Source organism: Dermacentor silvarum, chromosome 2 (genome assembly GCF_013339745.2).
Source record: "Dermacentor silvarum isolate Dsil-2018 chromosome 2, BIME_Dsil_1.4, whole genome shotgun sequence".
Lineage (NCBI taxonomy): Eukaryota > Metazoa > Arthropoda > Arachnida > Ixodida > Ixodidae > Dermacentor > Dermacentor silvarum.
This window is the reverse complement of record NC_051155.1, coordinates 220,313,230-220,329,376: the sequence shown is the minus strand read 5'-3', so window position 1 is coordinate 220,329,376 and position 16,147 is coordinate 220,313,230. Positions and strand designations below refer to the sequence as shown.

Here is a 16,147-nt window from a genome sequence, read left to right as displayed (position 1 = left end):
AAGTGACCGGTGCATTGCAACAAGTGACTGGTGCATTAAAACAAGTGACTGGCGCGTTGCAACAAGTGGCCGGCATGTTACTGATACGGCGCGGCCATGCGGGCCTAGTGCCAAATAGTTTCGTATGCGCTTTGCTTTCGACGTTTACTTCACATTGAAGCGAGAGACAGCGTGAAGGTCAATTCACTCGCTGCTGCTCTCACGCTTCCTTACTCCAGCGTTTTGAGAGTGAGTTTCCGTGGTCATCGAGTGAGATCTGTTCGTGTTCACCTGTGCGCGAGTGACACCGTGCTTGTTAATTTAGTTCGTAAGCAAATGTTTACAAGTATATACGACCGATAAAACTACTATCCTTACTTCATACAGCTGTCTACTATTTGATACCGCAATCGTTGCTTCACCTTTCGGGCGAAACTGCGCTTTTTTTTTTTTTTTTTTGTGGTCCCTTGAAAAACGTATCAGCGGGCCTCTACTATCCATGTGCGTTTTCTTCTTGCCCGAATCCTCAACGATCGCCTTCTGGAAGGCATAAAAGTGCGTGCACGTGATCTCACGAATGTTTTCACACGCCTCAGCACGTCGAGTGTAGGAAGCATTTTGGCCATCATGTCTGCTGCCGCGGTCGTCATTGCTGCAGTGGTCCTCGTCTTCTTTCTTGCTGGTCGAAGCAACAGCTAGGCTGTGATGTGGTCCGGTCCGCTCGATGAGGGAACCAATGAGAGATTGCGCAGCCGCGTGACATAGCCGGTTGCTTGACGACTATGGATCGCCCCCAGATCTCGCTGTGCTGATCGCTCCGCTGGCTCGGCCGCTGCCACCGCTGTTGCTCACGCGTTCGTATGATTCGTAGCGATGCGGCAACGCGTTCTTAACAGCCGATGTTTTTCGTATTGCGAGCGATGTATTTCAGCTGGGGAATGTTACGGATTCGTATCACACCGAAATTTGTACCAGCCGTGATCGTATCACCGGGGTATGGCATGCTTCATTGCCTTAATTTAAGCAGTCTTGAAAAGTGAATACTACAGTCTAACGTCCCTTTAATGAAGTCATGTTCGACACAAGCATATCTCAGTTATAACTTATATCCGCTTAAGCATACATTTGTTACATGCTGATATAAGCGAGAAACATTTTAGATTTACTTTGTTATCTCTGATAATTTGTTACATCTCTGTTCGTTATGTTAAGGTTTGACTGTACATATTTCAGTGAAGTGAATTCTGAAAGTCACAGGCGATTCATACGAAGTCAATGTGGCTTCTGGGGAAGTTGAAATTTGGTGTGAATGAGTGGAGGTCAATGGTTATCTAGCGAATTTCAGTGTACAAGGATGCTGCTAGCTCAACCTCCCTCCCTGGTAATCTCCCCCCCCCCCCTCCCCCCCATCTCCAGTCACGTGCGTGCTGCCTCCTCCCAAAAAGATTCCTGGATACGCCACTGGTCAAGTGCCACGCACAAACTGAACTCATGTGCACAGCTTCGTGATAAAAAACGTTGAGGACAAACTACCGTAAAATTCCGAGCAAGCGCCCCCACCCGTGCAAGAGCCCCCCCCTAACTTCACTGCTAATTTCAAATTTCCGCGCCGTTCCGGGAAAGCGCCCCCCCCCCCCCCCTCACCCCGCTCCGCACCAACACTGGCCTGCCACATCCAGTCCACGAAAATGATGGAAAATTCGGCAAATCGCACCGGTGCGCATCGGGCGCCCGGATGAGCCATTTCATCGAATCATGGTCGTACCTGGACGCCCCAGTGGGCACGCGAGTGCATCGGGGCGAACTGCGGCTGGCGGTCTGTAGTTCACGGACCGCCGGCTGACGGCGAGATCTGCCTCTCGCACGGCACAAAGGAGTTCCCTGCGGCACAGTGACGTGACCACTCGGTGACTGAGGAGTGGTCGCGGCTACGCTCTGGCATCGCCGGCAGCTTCACCGCTGCTAATCACTCGCCACCGATATCGTCGCTAGGCCTTTTTCAGTTCACTTCGAATCTGTAGCAGACGGCGCTTCAGAACGACCCGCCAACGCTCCCAAGCAGCAATGTTTTGTTACCGTCGTTGCCGCTTTACCCTCTCCTCGCAATAATTTCACACGATAAAGAAAACATGCTGATATTTGCGGCGCCACCAGCTGCGATGCGAGCATGGCCGAGCCGCGGTTCGCTGTCCGCCGTCGGTAGCCATGCACTGCAGCTGAGCTTCACTTGTATCGGAACTCTCATTAGTGCTAAACGTTTCACCGTGGACATGGTTTTTAATAAAGTGAACATTACGCGTCACTTTACTCTCGCGGACATAATTTTGCCTGGAAAAGAAGTTGCATAACCAATGTTCGCGTCGCCGGTCGCGGCGACGCGCCGGTGCAGCGTCGATGCGCTTTCTGTAGTTCTTTTGGTGGTTTTGAGTAACGGTGGTGTTGAGAGTGATAAACACCACTAACAAATCTTTGGCTTAATAAAGTTCATGCTCAATAAAATTTTAATGCTATTCCAACTGCGCTTCTTATACTCTTTGTATTGTGTGTTGTAAAATAGAAAAAAATGCTTCAGGGAGTTGGAATTTCACCTTCCTGAATTTTTGCCTGTTTGTGAGCAAACAGCAGCAGAGTAAAATAATTGGCACATAATGCTGCTTGGTGTGCAGAGAGTAAAATGGTAGGATGTGTGAAGACTGCGGACTTGCAATTAGTAAATGCTTGAAACTTGCCTTTAGTGACAAGGTCTTTCTTTGTTCTTATTCTCAGACAAGTGGTGCATTTGTCTTTGGAGCTATGAGCTTCATGGACAAGATGGCCAATGGCATTGCTGTGATCATTATCCAGGATGTGCACAAATGCAAGTAAGTAGCACTAGTGTCATATTTCTGTGACATCAGTTAAGAGCTTAAAACTAGGTTTGCTCTAGCTGTCCTTGCCGTTACACTATCAGTAAAGTGCTTCAAGGGGGGCTTTGTGGTTTTCTATGACTGTTCTTCTCTGATGTTTTCCTTCTCCTTTTCTCGTCCTTAGCTTTAGTGAATTAATTTTAGTCAAGGCAGCTGATCTCTAAACAAAAAGCTGATTTAATTTCTAACGGAAATAACAGGAACAGTGAGGAAAAAATAAATGATACAAGTAGTGTCAGTGACAGAAAAGTACAACTGAATCGTGGGGATGGTCCATTGTCCCAAATTTGTGGGCAGTCTGTCACCGGACAGTATGGAGGGCCTCCGCCTTGACTAACTTTTCAGGTGCACACTTTTTTCCACACATACCTGTGAAGGGGATTAACAAAACAACAACAGCATCGAAAAGTGCAGTGAATACAAAAAAAGAAGCATCCTGCAACTGCCCCAGGTTCATGGACCAATATATATGACTGGCTCCATCGTGGGTGACATACAATGGTAGCATATACAGTAACTCTAGCATACAGAAGATGCTTGCGCCTAGATTTGTACATGTACAAAGAAAAAAAAATAACCAATTACAATTGCAATTATATATCATTTAAAAATGTAATTGATTACAGTTACCAATTACTACCACACAAAAGTAATTGAGGGATTACTCAATAGTAACCGATTACTTATGTTACTTTCCTCCAAACCTTTTTTAACATTGCATGGATTCAGTAAGCAGAGCAAGCTGGCCTGGCCCTTTCAGTTAGTCCTCTGCAGCCCTTCATACATAGATTATCTGCATGACAATTTCTCTTAAAACATTTCATTGGTCATTGCCCCTTGTTTTTGTTGTGAAGAAATCAGCGACAACCCTGAAAATTTGCTTGAGGAGAGACAAAAAAAAAGAGGGAAAGGTAGGTAGGTTAGCCAGTTCGCTTGATGTGCACGCTGGGTGGTAGGGCAGTGTTGTAACGTATATGGATCTTGCACACAATATCGTGGTTGCTCAGCATCCGAGTCCTCAGTGAAGCACAGTGCTTCTTTGTTGCTGGCACTTTGAAAATACGCTCATGGCTGGGCCAATGGAAAGCTGAAAAAATGGTCTGGTATTTGATTTCCTGACATTACCAGTGGCCTTCACTATCAAGACATACCAGCAGCTGTTCAATTCATTGACATACATCTGGACCATTAAGATGAGGAAACAAATACTGAGCCCTTAGGTGTGCCTGTCGGAATGTGCGCATTTGCGAGGCTGCTGCATGGCACAATCTCGGGCATTCTAGTGTCATTTTTGCCAAATTCAGGTTCTCAAAGCTGCATTGCTTGTTACAGCTTGTTTTGTGAATAAAGTAACTGATTGCATGTAATTGATTACTGGAAAAAGTAATTCAATTACAGTGAGCACTACCGAGTAAACAAAGTAATCATTAAATGACAAAATTACAAAAACATGTAATTGATTACAAGCAATTAATTACGTGTAATTTGTTTCCTACAAGTCTGCTTGAGCCACTTTGTGCTGGGACTCAATACTTAGAGGACACAAATTGGCCCTGTGATCGTTGGGGATAAACGAGAGGTGTGTTAATGTAAATCGTCACTCGGGCCTTAAATACCAGGTGTTCCAAGTAGGGATGTGACCTGGTCAGAAACCACAGGCATGTGCATACGAAGAGAAACACTTAATGCAACTTGAGGGCCATACACCATTGTTGTGTTGTCGCCATCATTGTACACCGCCTTCTCGTGCTCACCAGCATTTCATCCACAGCCCCATCATAATCATTGTTATGAATTTATGTCCACTGAAAGACGAAGGCCTTTCCTAGTGTTCTGGAACTACTCCTGTTCTTGTGTCAGTCTACTTTATCCTATGCCTGCAAATATCCTTATTTCATCACACTGTCCTTTACTGCGTTTCCCTTCCTTCACACCCATTCCGTCATTCTAATAGATCAACACATATCTGCTCTATGCCATTACATGGCCTGCCCAAGTCCCATTCCTTCTTCTTAATCTGAACTATAATATTCTAGTTGAATAGAAACTCAACTAGAATAGAGCATCTATTTGCTCTTTAAAGGGGCCCTGAACCACTTTTTGTCGAAGTGGAGAAAAACATTTGAGGTGAAAATAGGCTATTTGAGAAATACTTTGCTGCAAAAAGTACTTCAATGCGTTCAGCAGAAGCGGTGTTATTGGCAATCAAACACAGCCTCCGCTGTGCTCCCCCTCCCTTCTTCAATGCCTTGCACTGCGAAGGCTATGGCGGAGTGGGGCGGGGCCACAACGCTACGCCTTCAAGACGTCGCCGTGACGCGCAGTTAAAATTTTTGATTTTGGTGTCTACGCCGCGCTAAACGTAAGCCAAACACGGTCGTCCTCAGAGAGCCGCAGTGCGCTTAGCCAGTGGACTCGTGGCGGCACCCCGCGGCGGTCGCCGTACAACCGACCGCAGCGACAAATAGCAGCCGCGTATTGGAATGTGCTTTATTGCGCAATAAAGCACACAGAAGAGAGTCAGGATCATGGCTCTGTTGAAACAAGGGTGTTTGAGAAAAAGGTGACTTCGCGCTCCACTTGCGAGCTCCGCGCACCGCGTACGACAGCAAAACTTGGCTGAGATGTTCAGAGCAGCGTATGCTACCCGCGGACTATGTTATTTCACCAAGCCCAAGAGGTGGTTCATCATCATCATCATCATCATCATCATAATCATCATCATCAGCCTATATTTTATGTCCACTGCAGGACGAAGGCCTCTCCCTGCGATCTCCAATTACCCCTGTCTTGCGCTAGCTGATTCCAACTTGCGCCTGCAAGTTGGAGAGGTGGTTCAGGGCCCCTTTAATCCACACCACTGTCTTCCTACCTGTTATCATTACGCCTATCATCTTTGTTGCGAAAGTGTCAAATGGCCGATTGAGCGAAAAAGCCAGCGGCGTCTGTAGCAGCGAAATTTCCCATTGGCTGTGACGCCATGTCACGAGTGCACCCCGCGCGCATGTTATGCTGGCTCGCACTTGCTGGTTCGGGTCTTGACTGAGCAGAGCGGGCGAAAGGGAACACCTGCTGCCGTGTTAGCACGCCAGGTGTTGCGTGAGGGGAGAGGGCATTGCCGCAATGCCACGTCACCCTCGCTCTCGCTCTCGGAAGCCTGTGTTATCCGTGCGTTCTTTGTCCACGCAAGCTCTCGCCTGCATTCTAACTGCACCTCGATAAGGCCAAATCGAAACACGCCAAGCGCCTCAACGTGAGGATTTCATAATTCGATGGACCGCTCAGCGGCGTTCAAATGGACATTAATGCTTTCGCATTCACAACTCATAAGTGCTTAGGTGTCCTCAGATTTTTTTTTGCTTCACGGCTCGTTGTGCACTCATTAGCATCTTCTCAAGCTTGTTTGTTAACCTCCAAGTTTCTGCCTCGTATGTTACTACTGGTAGAATGCATGTACACTTTTTTTTTACACCTTGGTATACACTTAAACAAACGTGCTCTGTTCCCATGTTGCCAGAGGTGCAAAACTGCGTTTTCTTGTCTTCTAGCTCATGCACTGGTGTGCGAGACAACTACTACCAGAATGTAATGGTGTACATCTGTGGTGGAGCTGCCGTGGGTGGAATCCTCTTTGCTCTTTCGCTATTCGTAGTCAACCACGACAGCTCAATGAACACCAGGAATGGTGGTGGAGGTAAGTACAGCTGCCATTCCATTAAAATAGCTATGGCTCATCCATTTAATATATGTGGCCATCTGAGGCAGCTTTGAGACTTAAGAGGAAGATTTAGCTTGAGGCCAACTGTGACTTCCCTATTCAAATTCAGTTCAATTCAATGCTTTATTTGTCTTTCTGTGAACGAAAGAAAGGAGCAGTCACAAAAAGCTACTACAGCGAGTAGCTTGACGAGGTGGCTGCCCCCTCCTAATGACAGCAACGGGCAGTTTGCAGAACAAAAGAGAGTACATAGGGAAAATATTACAAAGATAATAAAGATAATTGAAATATTTTAAACCAAAGAAGTGAGAGGCAACATTTATGTCTAACAAGCAATTTTAGGGAAATGAAAGAAATTCTCCAGAAATCGATAACGCGACAATGTAATATGTTAACATATGAAACAGTTCAACAGTGAAAAGGATGAAATACATGTAAAACGAGAAAAAGGGAAATACATGTAAAACGCAGAAATGATTTTGTGAGAGAACCGCTGAATCAATTTGGACTAAGTTTGTTGCACTTAAGAGAGAAAGATAAACTCCAGGAAACATAATTTTGATTTAGGGCCTCAGATGTTTTTTTGTTTTTTTTTAAATTGCCTAAAATCAGTAAGATAAAAAAATATATAGAAGCATGAGGTAACTCTGCAGCGAAAGCAGATGTAACAGTTTTGTAAATTGCATTTGTAAATTGCAGAACCTCAAGTGAACAAATTTACAGCTCATGTGAAATTGTTGCAGTGTTTACGACGGTCTTTCAAAAGTCCTACTCACAAATTAGTGGCATATTTCACAGCATTGTATAATTAGTTTACAGAATTGTGATATTGTTTTCCATTGCTGAGTTGCAGAGTTGTAAATTAGATAGGTAGGTAAGTTTGTTTTAATTTTGCAATTTGCTAAAGTTTTTCTAAACATACATTTATGGCCTAAATAAAAAACTGTGCTTTCTGCAGTAACTAGATTATAAAATTTGTATATATATTTTTTAAATGCTATGAACCTTATCAAATTTGGTGCAATGGTTGCCGGGAAAAATGATTTCTCCCTTCCCATGCATTTAGATAGAAGATCCCAAACTAAGTCTTCCTCCTAAATACTCCCAGTCAAAAGAAAATGGACAATATATAAAAATGCAGCAGGGTTCTGTGTTCAGTATTTTAGTAGCACTATCTTTGTAATAAATGTGAGCTTAAATGGGCACCAATGGGCAACTGTGCAAGGTGATAGGGCCCAAAAGTGATTTTGATGGAAGTGAAGGTACATGTCAATGTTGTTGACTACATGACTATACTAGAGGGTAGTGAAAGGACAAACTATATCGCATATAGACACTATTTAAAGGTACTACAGTTTGAAAAAAAAAAAAAAAAGATAACAGGTCAGGATAAAGCAGAACCTTGGTTTGGACATGCTGTTACTCCTGTAAAAGGAGTCAGTGTTACTCTTTTTACCGATACTTTCTTCAATCAATAATATACACTCTAAGAAAAGTTTGCACCCTTTGAGGCGCATCTTGTCCCCAAAAAATAATCGTCATCTATCTTGCGGGCCTTTCATTTCTTCAACGCTGTGTGCCCAGTACTTCCAGGTCACAAATGCCATGTCAGCATGGCATAGCATTCTTGACAGGAAAGTAGCGAGCGCCTAGTTTCCAGGAAAGGAAACTCAATCTAGACAGATTAATTGTTGTTTAGGGACAATATATGCAATGAAAGCAGGGGCGTAGCGAGGGGGGTGGTTGGGGGGGTTCAACCCCCCCCCCCCCCCCCCGAATTTTTTTGCTCACCCCCCCCCCCCCACTTACCCCCCCTTTTTTCTCGTCACTGCGTGCTGACATGATTCAAGAAACCGGTGCTACTATCACAACTTCATTCCTGGGCGCTTCCGTTTGGGTTGGTAATTTACAGTGAATCATGTCTGCATATGGAAAAACGTGTCGAGGTGTTTGTCAAGGCTTTGGCACTCTGTGAGGTTATGGGCGAGAATGCGCAACAAATGAAGCAACAAATGTGGCGGCCGCATTTTAGATGGGGGCGAAAATGCTCGAGGCCCGTTTACTTAGATTTAGGCGCACGTTAAAGACCCCAGGTGGTCTAAATTTCCGGGGCCCTCCACTGCGGCGTCTCTCATAATCATATCATTGTTTTGGGACGTTAAACTCCAACAATACACAATTAAGATCTGTGTTTTTAAGACTGTTCGAAAAATCTCAATCCCGGAATAATTTTACTTGACTTTCTTGCTTGATTTTCTTATAAAAGGGGGCTTATGAACACAGAACACGAACTGCCCAGCAGTACGTGTAGGCAGCGTATTTCAAGGGGGCGACTTCACATTGCGAGGAAGCGAAGCACTCGGCAGAGTTCGGGCGGTGACACTGGATGCGAGAAAAGAGAACTTTACCGACTATACATGTCCGCTGGTAAAGTTTCGCCTTAAACACAATCGTTCATTTCTCCCCTGGCGGAAAGGTTCGCAGGTATAAATTTCCAGTGCTTCCCTTCAGGGGTCGCGCTCGCGCAATAGTCTGTGCGTGAAACATCTCTTGTTTGCGATTGCACCCCTACGGAAGGCTGGTAGTCGCTGTTGTGTTGTGGAATCCCAAACCAGCAATGTACAAACGAAGGAGTTGATGCCAGCAGTGAAATTCCACCGACTCGCAACAGAATGCACGAAACAAACAGCCGACAAGCATGGATTACTACTATGCACAGTACAGCGTAAGTAAACCCTTGTTGCATGCGCTGACAGTTCTCGTCGGAGTTCACGCGTCCTGAGAAATTGATTATGTGCACTATGCACTGAATAAGGCCGGAGTTCATTCCTACATCACTAGTGCACCGATCGGTCGAGATTCTGTGAGGTACGAGGCCGCTTTCTGTTCGCACCGGTGTAAGTGAAGCAGAAATGAGTTGCACGTACTACTTAAAGCTGCGTACACATGCCATATCTATGCTGTGCAGTGAAATATTCTGGACAATTCTGAATCTGTTGACGTAAAGGCAAATGACGGCTGCATGCTCGCACACACCGGAAAACACAGTGGCCTATGCCCTTGCCGCAGGAAATGCAACACTCTCCTTTCAGGGAGCAGGGCGACGAAAGCTTTGAAAAAAAAAAAGGCATTAAGCGTTTTTGCGCGTATTTAAGTTTTCTAGCGCAAAGACGCGGCGAACAAGCTATTGCTATGTGAGCAGGTATAGCCTGGTCACATGTGCATTTTCACGTGTATAGCCGTCCTTGACTTGTGAAGCCCACTTCGCCCTGATGAGGACGATGCCATCTACGCTTAAGAGAGATTAGCGATTAACTATGTCTTCTCCGATCGGGCGGGTCGTCTCAATGATGCGTTTTCGAAGACTGGTCCATTCAGTGGTGCGATGAGAGGCCGTTACTCCAAACGCCCACGGTACCTGTCGTACTTACCTGTATTTTACTGCGCTTACATTACTTTTTACCCAATTTCTTCACAAGCACACGCGCACATGAGGGGGCGGGGGAGGTCCCATGTCTTCGATATACATGTATAGAGTCTGCTCAAACTACCAATATTTATTATAGATCACGTCACATAGGGGAGAGCTGACACTTGTCCCCCCCCTCCGAAAAATATTTCTGGCTACGCCCCTGAATGAAAGGGTGTTAAATTTTTTTTAGACTGTAGCACTGACCATGGTTGTGAGTCTGGCTCTAAATGTGAAGAATTATGAGGAGTGAAGTTCTCTGTTTTTTTTTTCTGTTTCGCATGCATCCGGGATTGACCCAGTAAATGTTTTACAAAAGTGCAGTGGTGCGAACTGCACACAAACAACACAAATTAGCTAGCTCACACAAAGTCAGGGGGCTTTGAATGTAATGGTCCCATTAATACCGTTACGGTACAGTAAAATGCCCTATCGTGCAACTGACCCCTGTGTTCTAATTTTTTTTCACTTTCCAGTGTCAACGAACACTAGACCAGGTGACGTTGTCGACGTACGGTCTTCTAGTCCAGCGGAGTATGAAGAGAGCATTGGCAACTTTTTGCCAACATCACCACTTTTAGGATCAACGTCGAGTGCATAGGTCCAGTGAGTGTGTGACTTGCACCGTGCACGTGTGACATTTGCTCATCCAAGGACGCACGTCTGTGTGAAGCATTCCTTCGGGTACATTCCTAGGGACACTTTTCTCATTGTCTTCCATCAGCGCTTCAGGCACATCTGTTGTGTGCAGAGGGTGGTAAACCCAAAATGAAATGTGACAGAGCCAAGAAACGGGGTTTTGACAGGGTTACTGACAAATTTATTGTGTTGGCCAAGGCATTGTGCAAAACATGACGCTGCTTGTATTGCTATTTCATTTCTCTTCTTTTTTCTTTTTCCAGGCTGGTTTCAATTCATGACAACAAATATTCAACCAGTTGGTTTTTCAAAGTGTTGCAGTTGTGTTTACGTTGAACTGCATACATTATGCATGTCACTTTATTCCATGCATCCCTTTTTTTTTTGTTTCTCCATGTTCATAAAAAAAAAACCTCTTTTTATTTTATTTTTTGCTGCTGTTCATTTTTTTCACTTTTAATATCCCTCCCTTTCACTTCTTAGACATCTGTTGTCATGGGAGACTATGGCATCTTTAATGTCCTCATTTATTAGGTTCGACAGGTTCGTTAACTTCAAAGCCGACCTTCAAAGCAGCAAACGTACCTCGGTGTCTGTGCAATTTCTTTAGGTAGGGTAACATAGTACTATAAGTGTTTAGCGAACGTTCATTGTATTTTTTTTATTGCAAGAAACAAAAATAGCAATGAGCTTTATGCTTTAGCATTTTTTTTAACTTTGGTGTGGACTGGCACCTGCCTATCTGTTTGCGAAAATATTTTTATGGTAACTAAATACACGTTTCACTGATTTAAAAATGGGTTCTTCGTGTGGTGGTTGCGATCAACACGACTCCTGCCTCAGGACATGTTTTCATCTTTCAATCTATATAGCTTTCTCTAGCCAACTGTTGCTAAGTAAAAAAAAAATGAACAAATGCTCCTTGCCACTGTTTTCATTTTTTTCTTGCAAGTATTTCGCTGAAGTAAAATTTGGAACCAGCTTGAATACTCAAAGTATTCTCGTCAGTCCACCAAAAATCTGCGAAGAGTAGCATTAGATGGCCGTTTTACAGAGCAACAGCATCAACTAGTGGCAATGCTGCAAATGTTAAAGGTTATGTGACACATAAATTTCTATTGCATTATACTTTTTACATTGGCAGCGAGGCATTTTAAAATTTGCAATATGTGCATTTTAAAAAATGCACATATTATGAAGAAAAACATGCCATAAGGGCTGCGTGAACAAACATTTCATCATAAAGTCGATGGCCATTGGGTGAACTTTAAAAAAAAAGCAATAAAGAAGTCTATGTCGTGAGAAACGCCTGCTGCAACTCGGTGCTCTCAGCAGTGCCACATGTCGCGTGTGCCGTGGAGCCCCTTGTGCTCGATGCTGCCCAAGTGAGAGTGCGAAAGTTGGACTGCTTATCCGATAGCCACGCAGATCATGTTGTATACGTGTCGACGAACTTCACGCCGCCTTCAACAGCCACCAATCTAACGCACATGCGTGTCCTCAGGACCAATCACAGATGAGCCACCCCTGCGAACATATTAGCGGCAAGCATTCCGCAACTGCTTGCAGCCCGTTACCACATCGGCCAGTGGCGAATTTTTGTCACGGCTACACTGCCTAGGCCATTAGGCCTAATCGGCACTGTTTCACCCGGTGCCGTGTTTCTATTTGCACCCAAGCCCAGTGCTTGACCGCTGGCGCCGCCATGCGCCGCTCGCGCGTACCATGTTTCTAGCCTGCCATCGTTGGAACGGAGAACACGCTGGGCTGGTGGTGACTAGGCATGACTGTGGCTGCTGTTAGGGGATCGATGGTAATCCTAAATAAACGCATCACTGTTTTTATGATCCAAGTATAATCTCACTATCAGGGAGGGAGCAGTCTACCTGACTGGAGCAGTATTTTTTTTATTTGGGGTGTTGCGGAGCGTAGTGTAGCAACACCCCAACAACCGCCGCTTCGCATCGGTGCCCGGCACCGCGGCGGCACCGGGGTTCAACCGACCGCGCTGGCAAACAGAGAGAGAAAAAAAAAAAAGAAAAGCGTGATACCAAGAAAAAAAATTCTAGCCAAGGCGGTATTCGAACCCGCGTACGCCTTGTCTCAAAGCGAGTGTCGTAACCACTAGGCCATACAGCCACGCTCCCAAAGCATGCATTCATGCGAACCATATGATTGCGTTCGAGCGCCCTTGGCGAAAGAAACCACCTAGAAACGCAGTACGCGTGAGCAGCGCATGGCGGCGCCAGCGGTCGAGCACTGGGCTTGAGCGCAAAATAAACACGTCACCCGGTGACCACGACTAAAGTTATTCTTTGGTGCCGAATACGCGCAGATCTATTCACAGCAGCTGCACGATTCTCGGAGAGCCAACAAACCGCCTCGCAAACGAAAGCGAGTGTACGGGATGGCAGTGTACGGAAGCTATTCACAGCCGCCATCTTTGCGATACAGTGTACGGCGGCCTCTCGTTCCCGACGCCATTCGTAGGTGTGCATCGGTGTCCATTTGTCGTGCAAACTTGCCCTGACCCCTCAGATTTCAGAATATTTGACAGGTGGCAAATCACGCGCCGGACCTGACAGTGAAACTGCGTGGACGACGCCTGCTCTTTACCGTCGGCACCATCTATGTGCGGAGCTGTGACGAGTCACGTGATGCACGGTAATTTCGTCTGTTGCGCAGATTGGCCTTACGACAACCCACATGCCATAAAGTTGGGACAGATCTTCTGTATCTTGGAGAAAAACTCGAAAGCAAAACTTTCTATGCAATAAATAAAGGATTGCCGCAAAACACTGGTCTACTACTAAACTGAGACCCTCATTGGTATTCAGTACAATAGAACGTCTCTAATTCATTAGTTTCAAAGGAAAAAAAAGCACTTGATTCTGTTCAACAGAAATTCTATTGATAAAAAAATGTTTGTTCCATACCTTCATATACTAGAACTGAGCTGTAAACAGTGCTAGCATACTAATTTGGTGTCCCCTTTAGCAAACGTAGACCAAACTGTATACATTGATTTCTGTGTAGCTAGGTTACTGATAGCTTGCTACATTCTTGGTATGCAAGGCTAGGAGATTCCCTAGTGTGTACGGTACCGTGTTTTCTTGCCCAAAATTTGAAAGCATTAAAGTTAGTGAAACATTTTTGATATTCGATATTAAATTCGCTATTCGGCTTATTTCTTGATTCGATTTGATATTCGATTCGAAATGTACAATTCAGTATTCGCACACCCCCACTATCACTTTTTCTTGCAAAGATAAAGCATTCAAATTTTGCTAAATATTTTTCTGAATCTGCTAATAAAAAGTTGTGGTGTAAATGTGATAAAAAGTCTATTGTCCAATTAAGCTGCATATTTCCTGCTAAAACCAGCCTGAATGTTTTATAATATGTCAAAAAGGCAGCAATGGTGGTTGCCACATGGCTGTCAGCCTCTATTATGTATAATACACAAATGCAGTATGTTGGCAGTTGTGCTTATTGACTTGCAAAATCATATTTGAAGACACCACCAACACTTCATGTTATCATAAGAACCATCTTGAAATGCAGCGCAACGGGACGGCACAACCGAGAGGAAGACGAACACTCGGTTGTGCCGTCCCGTTGCGCTGCATTTCAAGATGGTTCTTATGTCAAAATACCAACTAGCCCAACATTCAACTTTTTAAACTTCATGTTATATCTATAGGCAGAAAAATTAGCCGTTCACATGGCAATCCATCTTTTTTTATCATCATGGCCACACGTGCTGCTTAAGACGTAAGAAAGGAGAGGTTAGAGGCATTTTCTCTACAGGAGAGTTTTTATCTAATTCACCTGATAAAACATGCACACAGTAAACTTGGCAAGTAATATTGTTGTCTCTGGTGTTCAGGATTTTTTAAAAGTCTGAAGTCGTGCTTTGCAAACTTGATTTTAAACTAGACGTAATCTCTTAGCAATGTGAAGGTTAGCCTTGTTTGCGCAATTGCACACCATGACAGCTTTCTCATGTCATGTCCTGAAGTGCCTGTGAAAACTGTGCGATGTGTGCTTAGTTTATGTGTGGCAAACTCGTCAAACAAGTCTTAATTTACTATACTACCAGCCTTTCTTTTTTGGTCAATGACATCTAAGTTAACCAGTCAGTCAATCCATAATTTAGCTCTCTATTTATGGAATTAGTGTGCGAGTTATCAAACTAGTTCTTTTACTCACAGCAAATGAGATTATTGAGCCTCCCACTGAATAACAGTCCAGAAAATGACAAGTACAAAGATAGTTTGCAATGTTTCAGGCATTATGTGTTACATGATTTTTGCCCTTATTTGTACTGGTGGCCCTCATTTTCCTGTTACATTGTCCCATTTTCTTTCTTTTTCTGAAAGGGGCATTTGATTCTATTTGTTGGCTTATTTTCTCTTTTGGTACACCATTGTTTAGGGTGTGAAGTATTTTTACTGTTTCTAGTTGAGTATGTGATAATCTCAGTATATTTATAAAGTGTACTTATATAAATATATATTGATATGTATATGTACACGTATATACATATTATTTACCCCAAAATGTGATTAATAAATGTAGGTGCTTCTCATGGTTTCTGTTGCTTGTTTTTCCATCTCACGATGGCCTGCACTGAACTCTGGTGTGACAACGAAATTATTGCTGTGGAGGAACTGCAATTTTTTAGACTTACGGGAATTATGTTATATTGACTCACCACCTATATACAGCTTGCATTTAGATTTTAGAGTATTAGCATCACAAACTTTGTGTTATCCAGGTGCATTTTCTACAAAAATAATTCCTGCAGATACATCAGGTGACACCTTGAGCTTGTAGATTGCTAGGCTTTGCAATGTTGCACTTCGCCTTTCTTATTCAGTGATGCTTAGCATTGTTAAGATCACATATCTCTCTGCTAGATCTACACTGTTTTGATTAAATGGCGAAGCAGCCATACCAAAGCCTCCAGTTCTAGTTGTGCCACTGTTGAGACCCTAAATACTTGACCTCACCGACCTGGTGGTCACAATTTTGTGGCATATTCCAAAGCGTCTAAATTGGAATGGGGTACTTACGCGAGTGAGTGCTTGATTCTGATGTCATTTTTAGTCGTACAATAAAAAGGCGCGGTTCTGCCCTCAAGGCAAAACAGCGCCTCCCACTAGCCTTCACGCGAGCCTAGAGCTGGAGGTCGTGTAATAAAGTTTCGGAGATGCGTGTGTTGAAGCCAGAGGCAGCACGAAGCGTCACTCCCCTTTGCGTTCTTCACTGCAGCGTTGTTACAGCGAGCGTTTGCGGTCCTTGAGTGACATATCTGCGCATGTTTGCCTGTGTGTGCGTGACATCATGCTTGTTAATGTAATTAGTAAGAGAATGTTTGCTGCAATTTATACAGCCGATAGAACTACGAGTCTTACTTCGTGTAGTTGTCTA

The 16,147-nt window shown here is 44.2% G+C and overlaps 1 protein-coding gene across 6 annotated transcripts in view; it reads left to right on the top strand.

Moving 5' to 3' along the window:
• Positions 1 to 15,307, top strand: part of LOC119442687 (major facilitator superfamily domain-containing protein 12) — a 58,311-nt gene extending 43,004 nt beyond the window's left edge. For all 6 annotated transcript variants that reach the window (XM_049662309.1, XM_037707651.2, XM_049662311.1 and 3 more), the window contains 3 exons: positions 2,746 to 2,840; positions 6,434 to 6,579; positions 10,549 to 15,307. In XM_049662309.1, the coding sequence (XP_049518266.1) occupies positions 2,746 to 2,840; positions 6,434 to 6,579; positions 10,549 to 10,673 (366 nt within the window). In that variant the 3' untranslated portion in view covers positions 10,674 to 15,307. The remainder of the gene's footprint in view (positions 1 to 2,745; positions 2,841 to 6,433; positions 6,580 to 10,548) is intronic.
• The last annotated feature ends 840 nt before the right edge of the window (positions 15,308 to 16,147 follow it).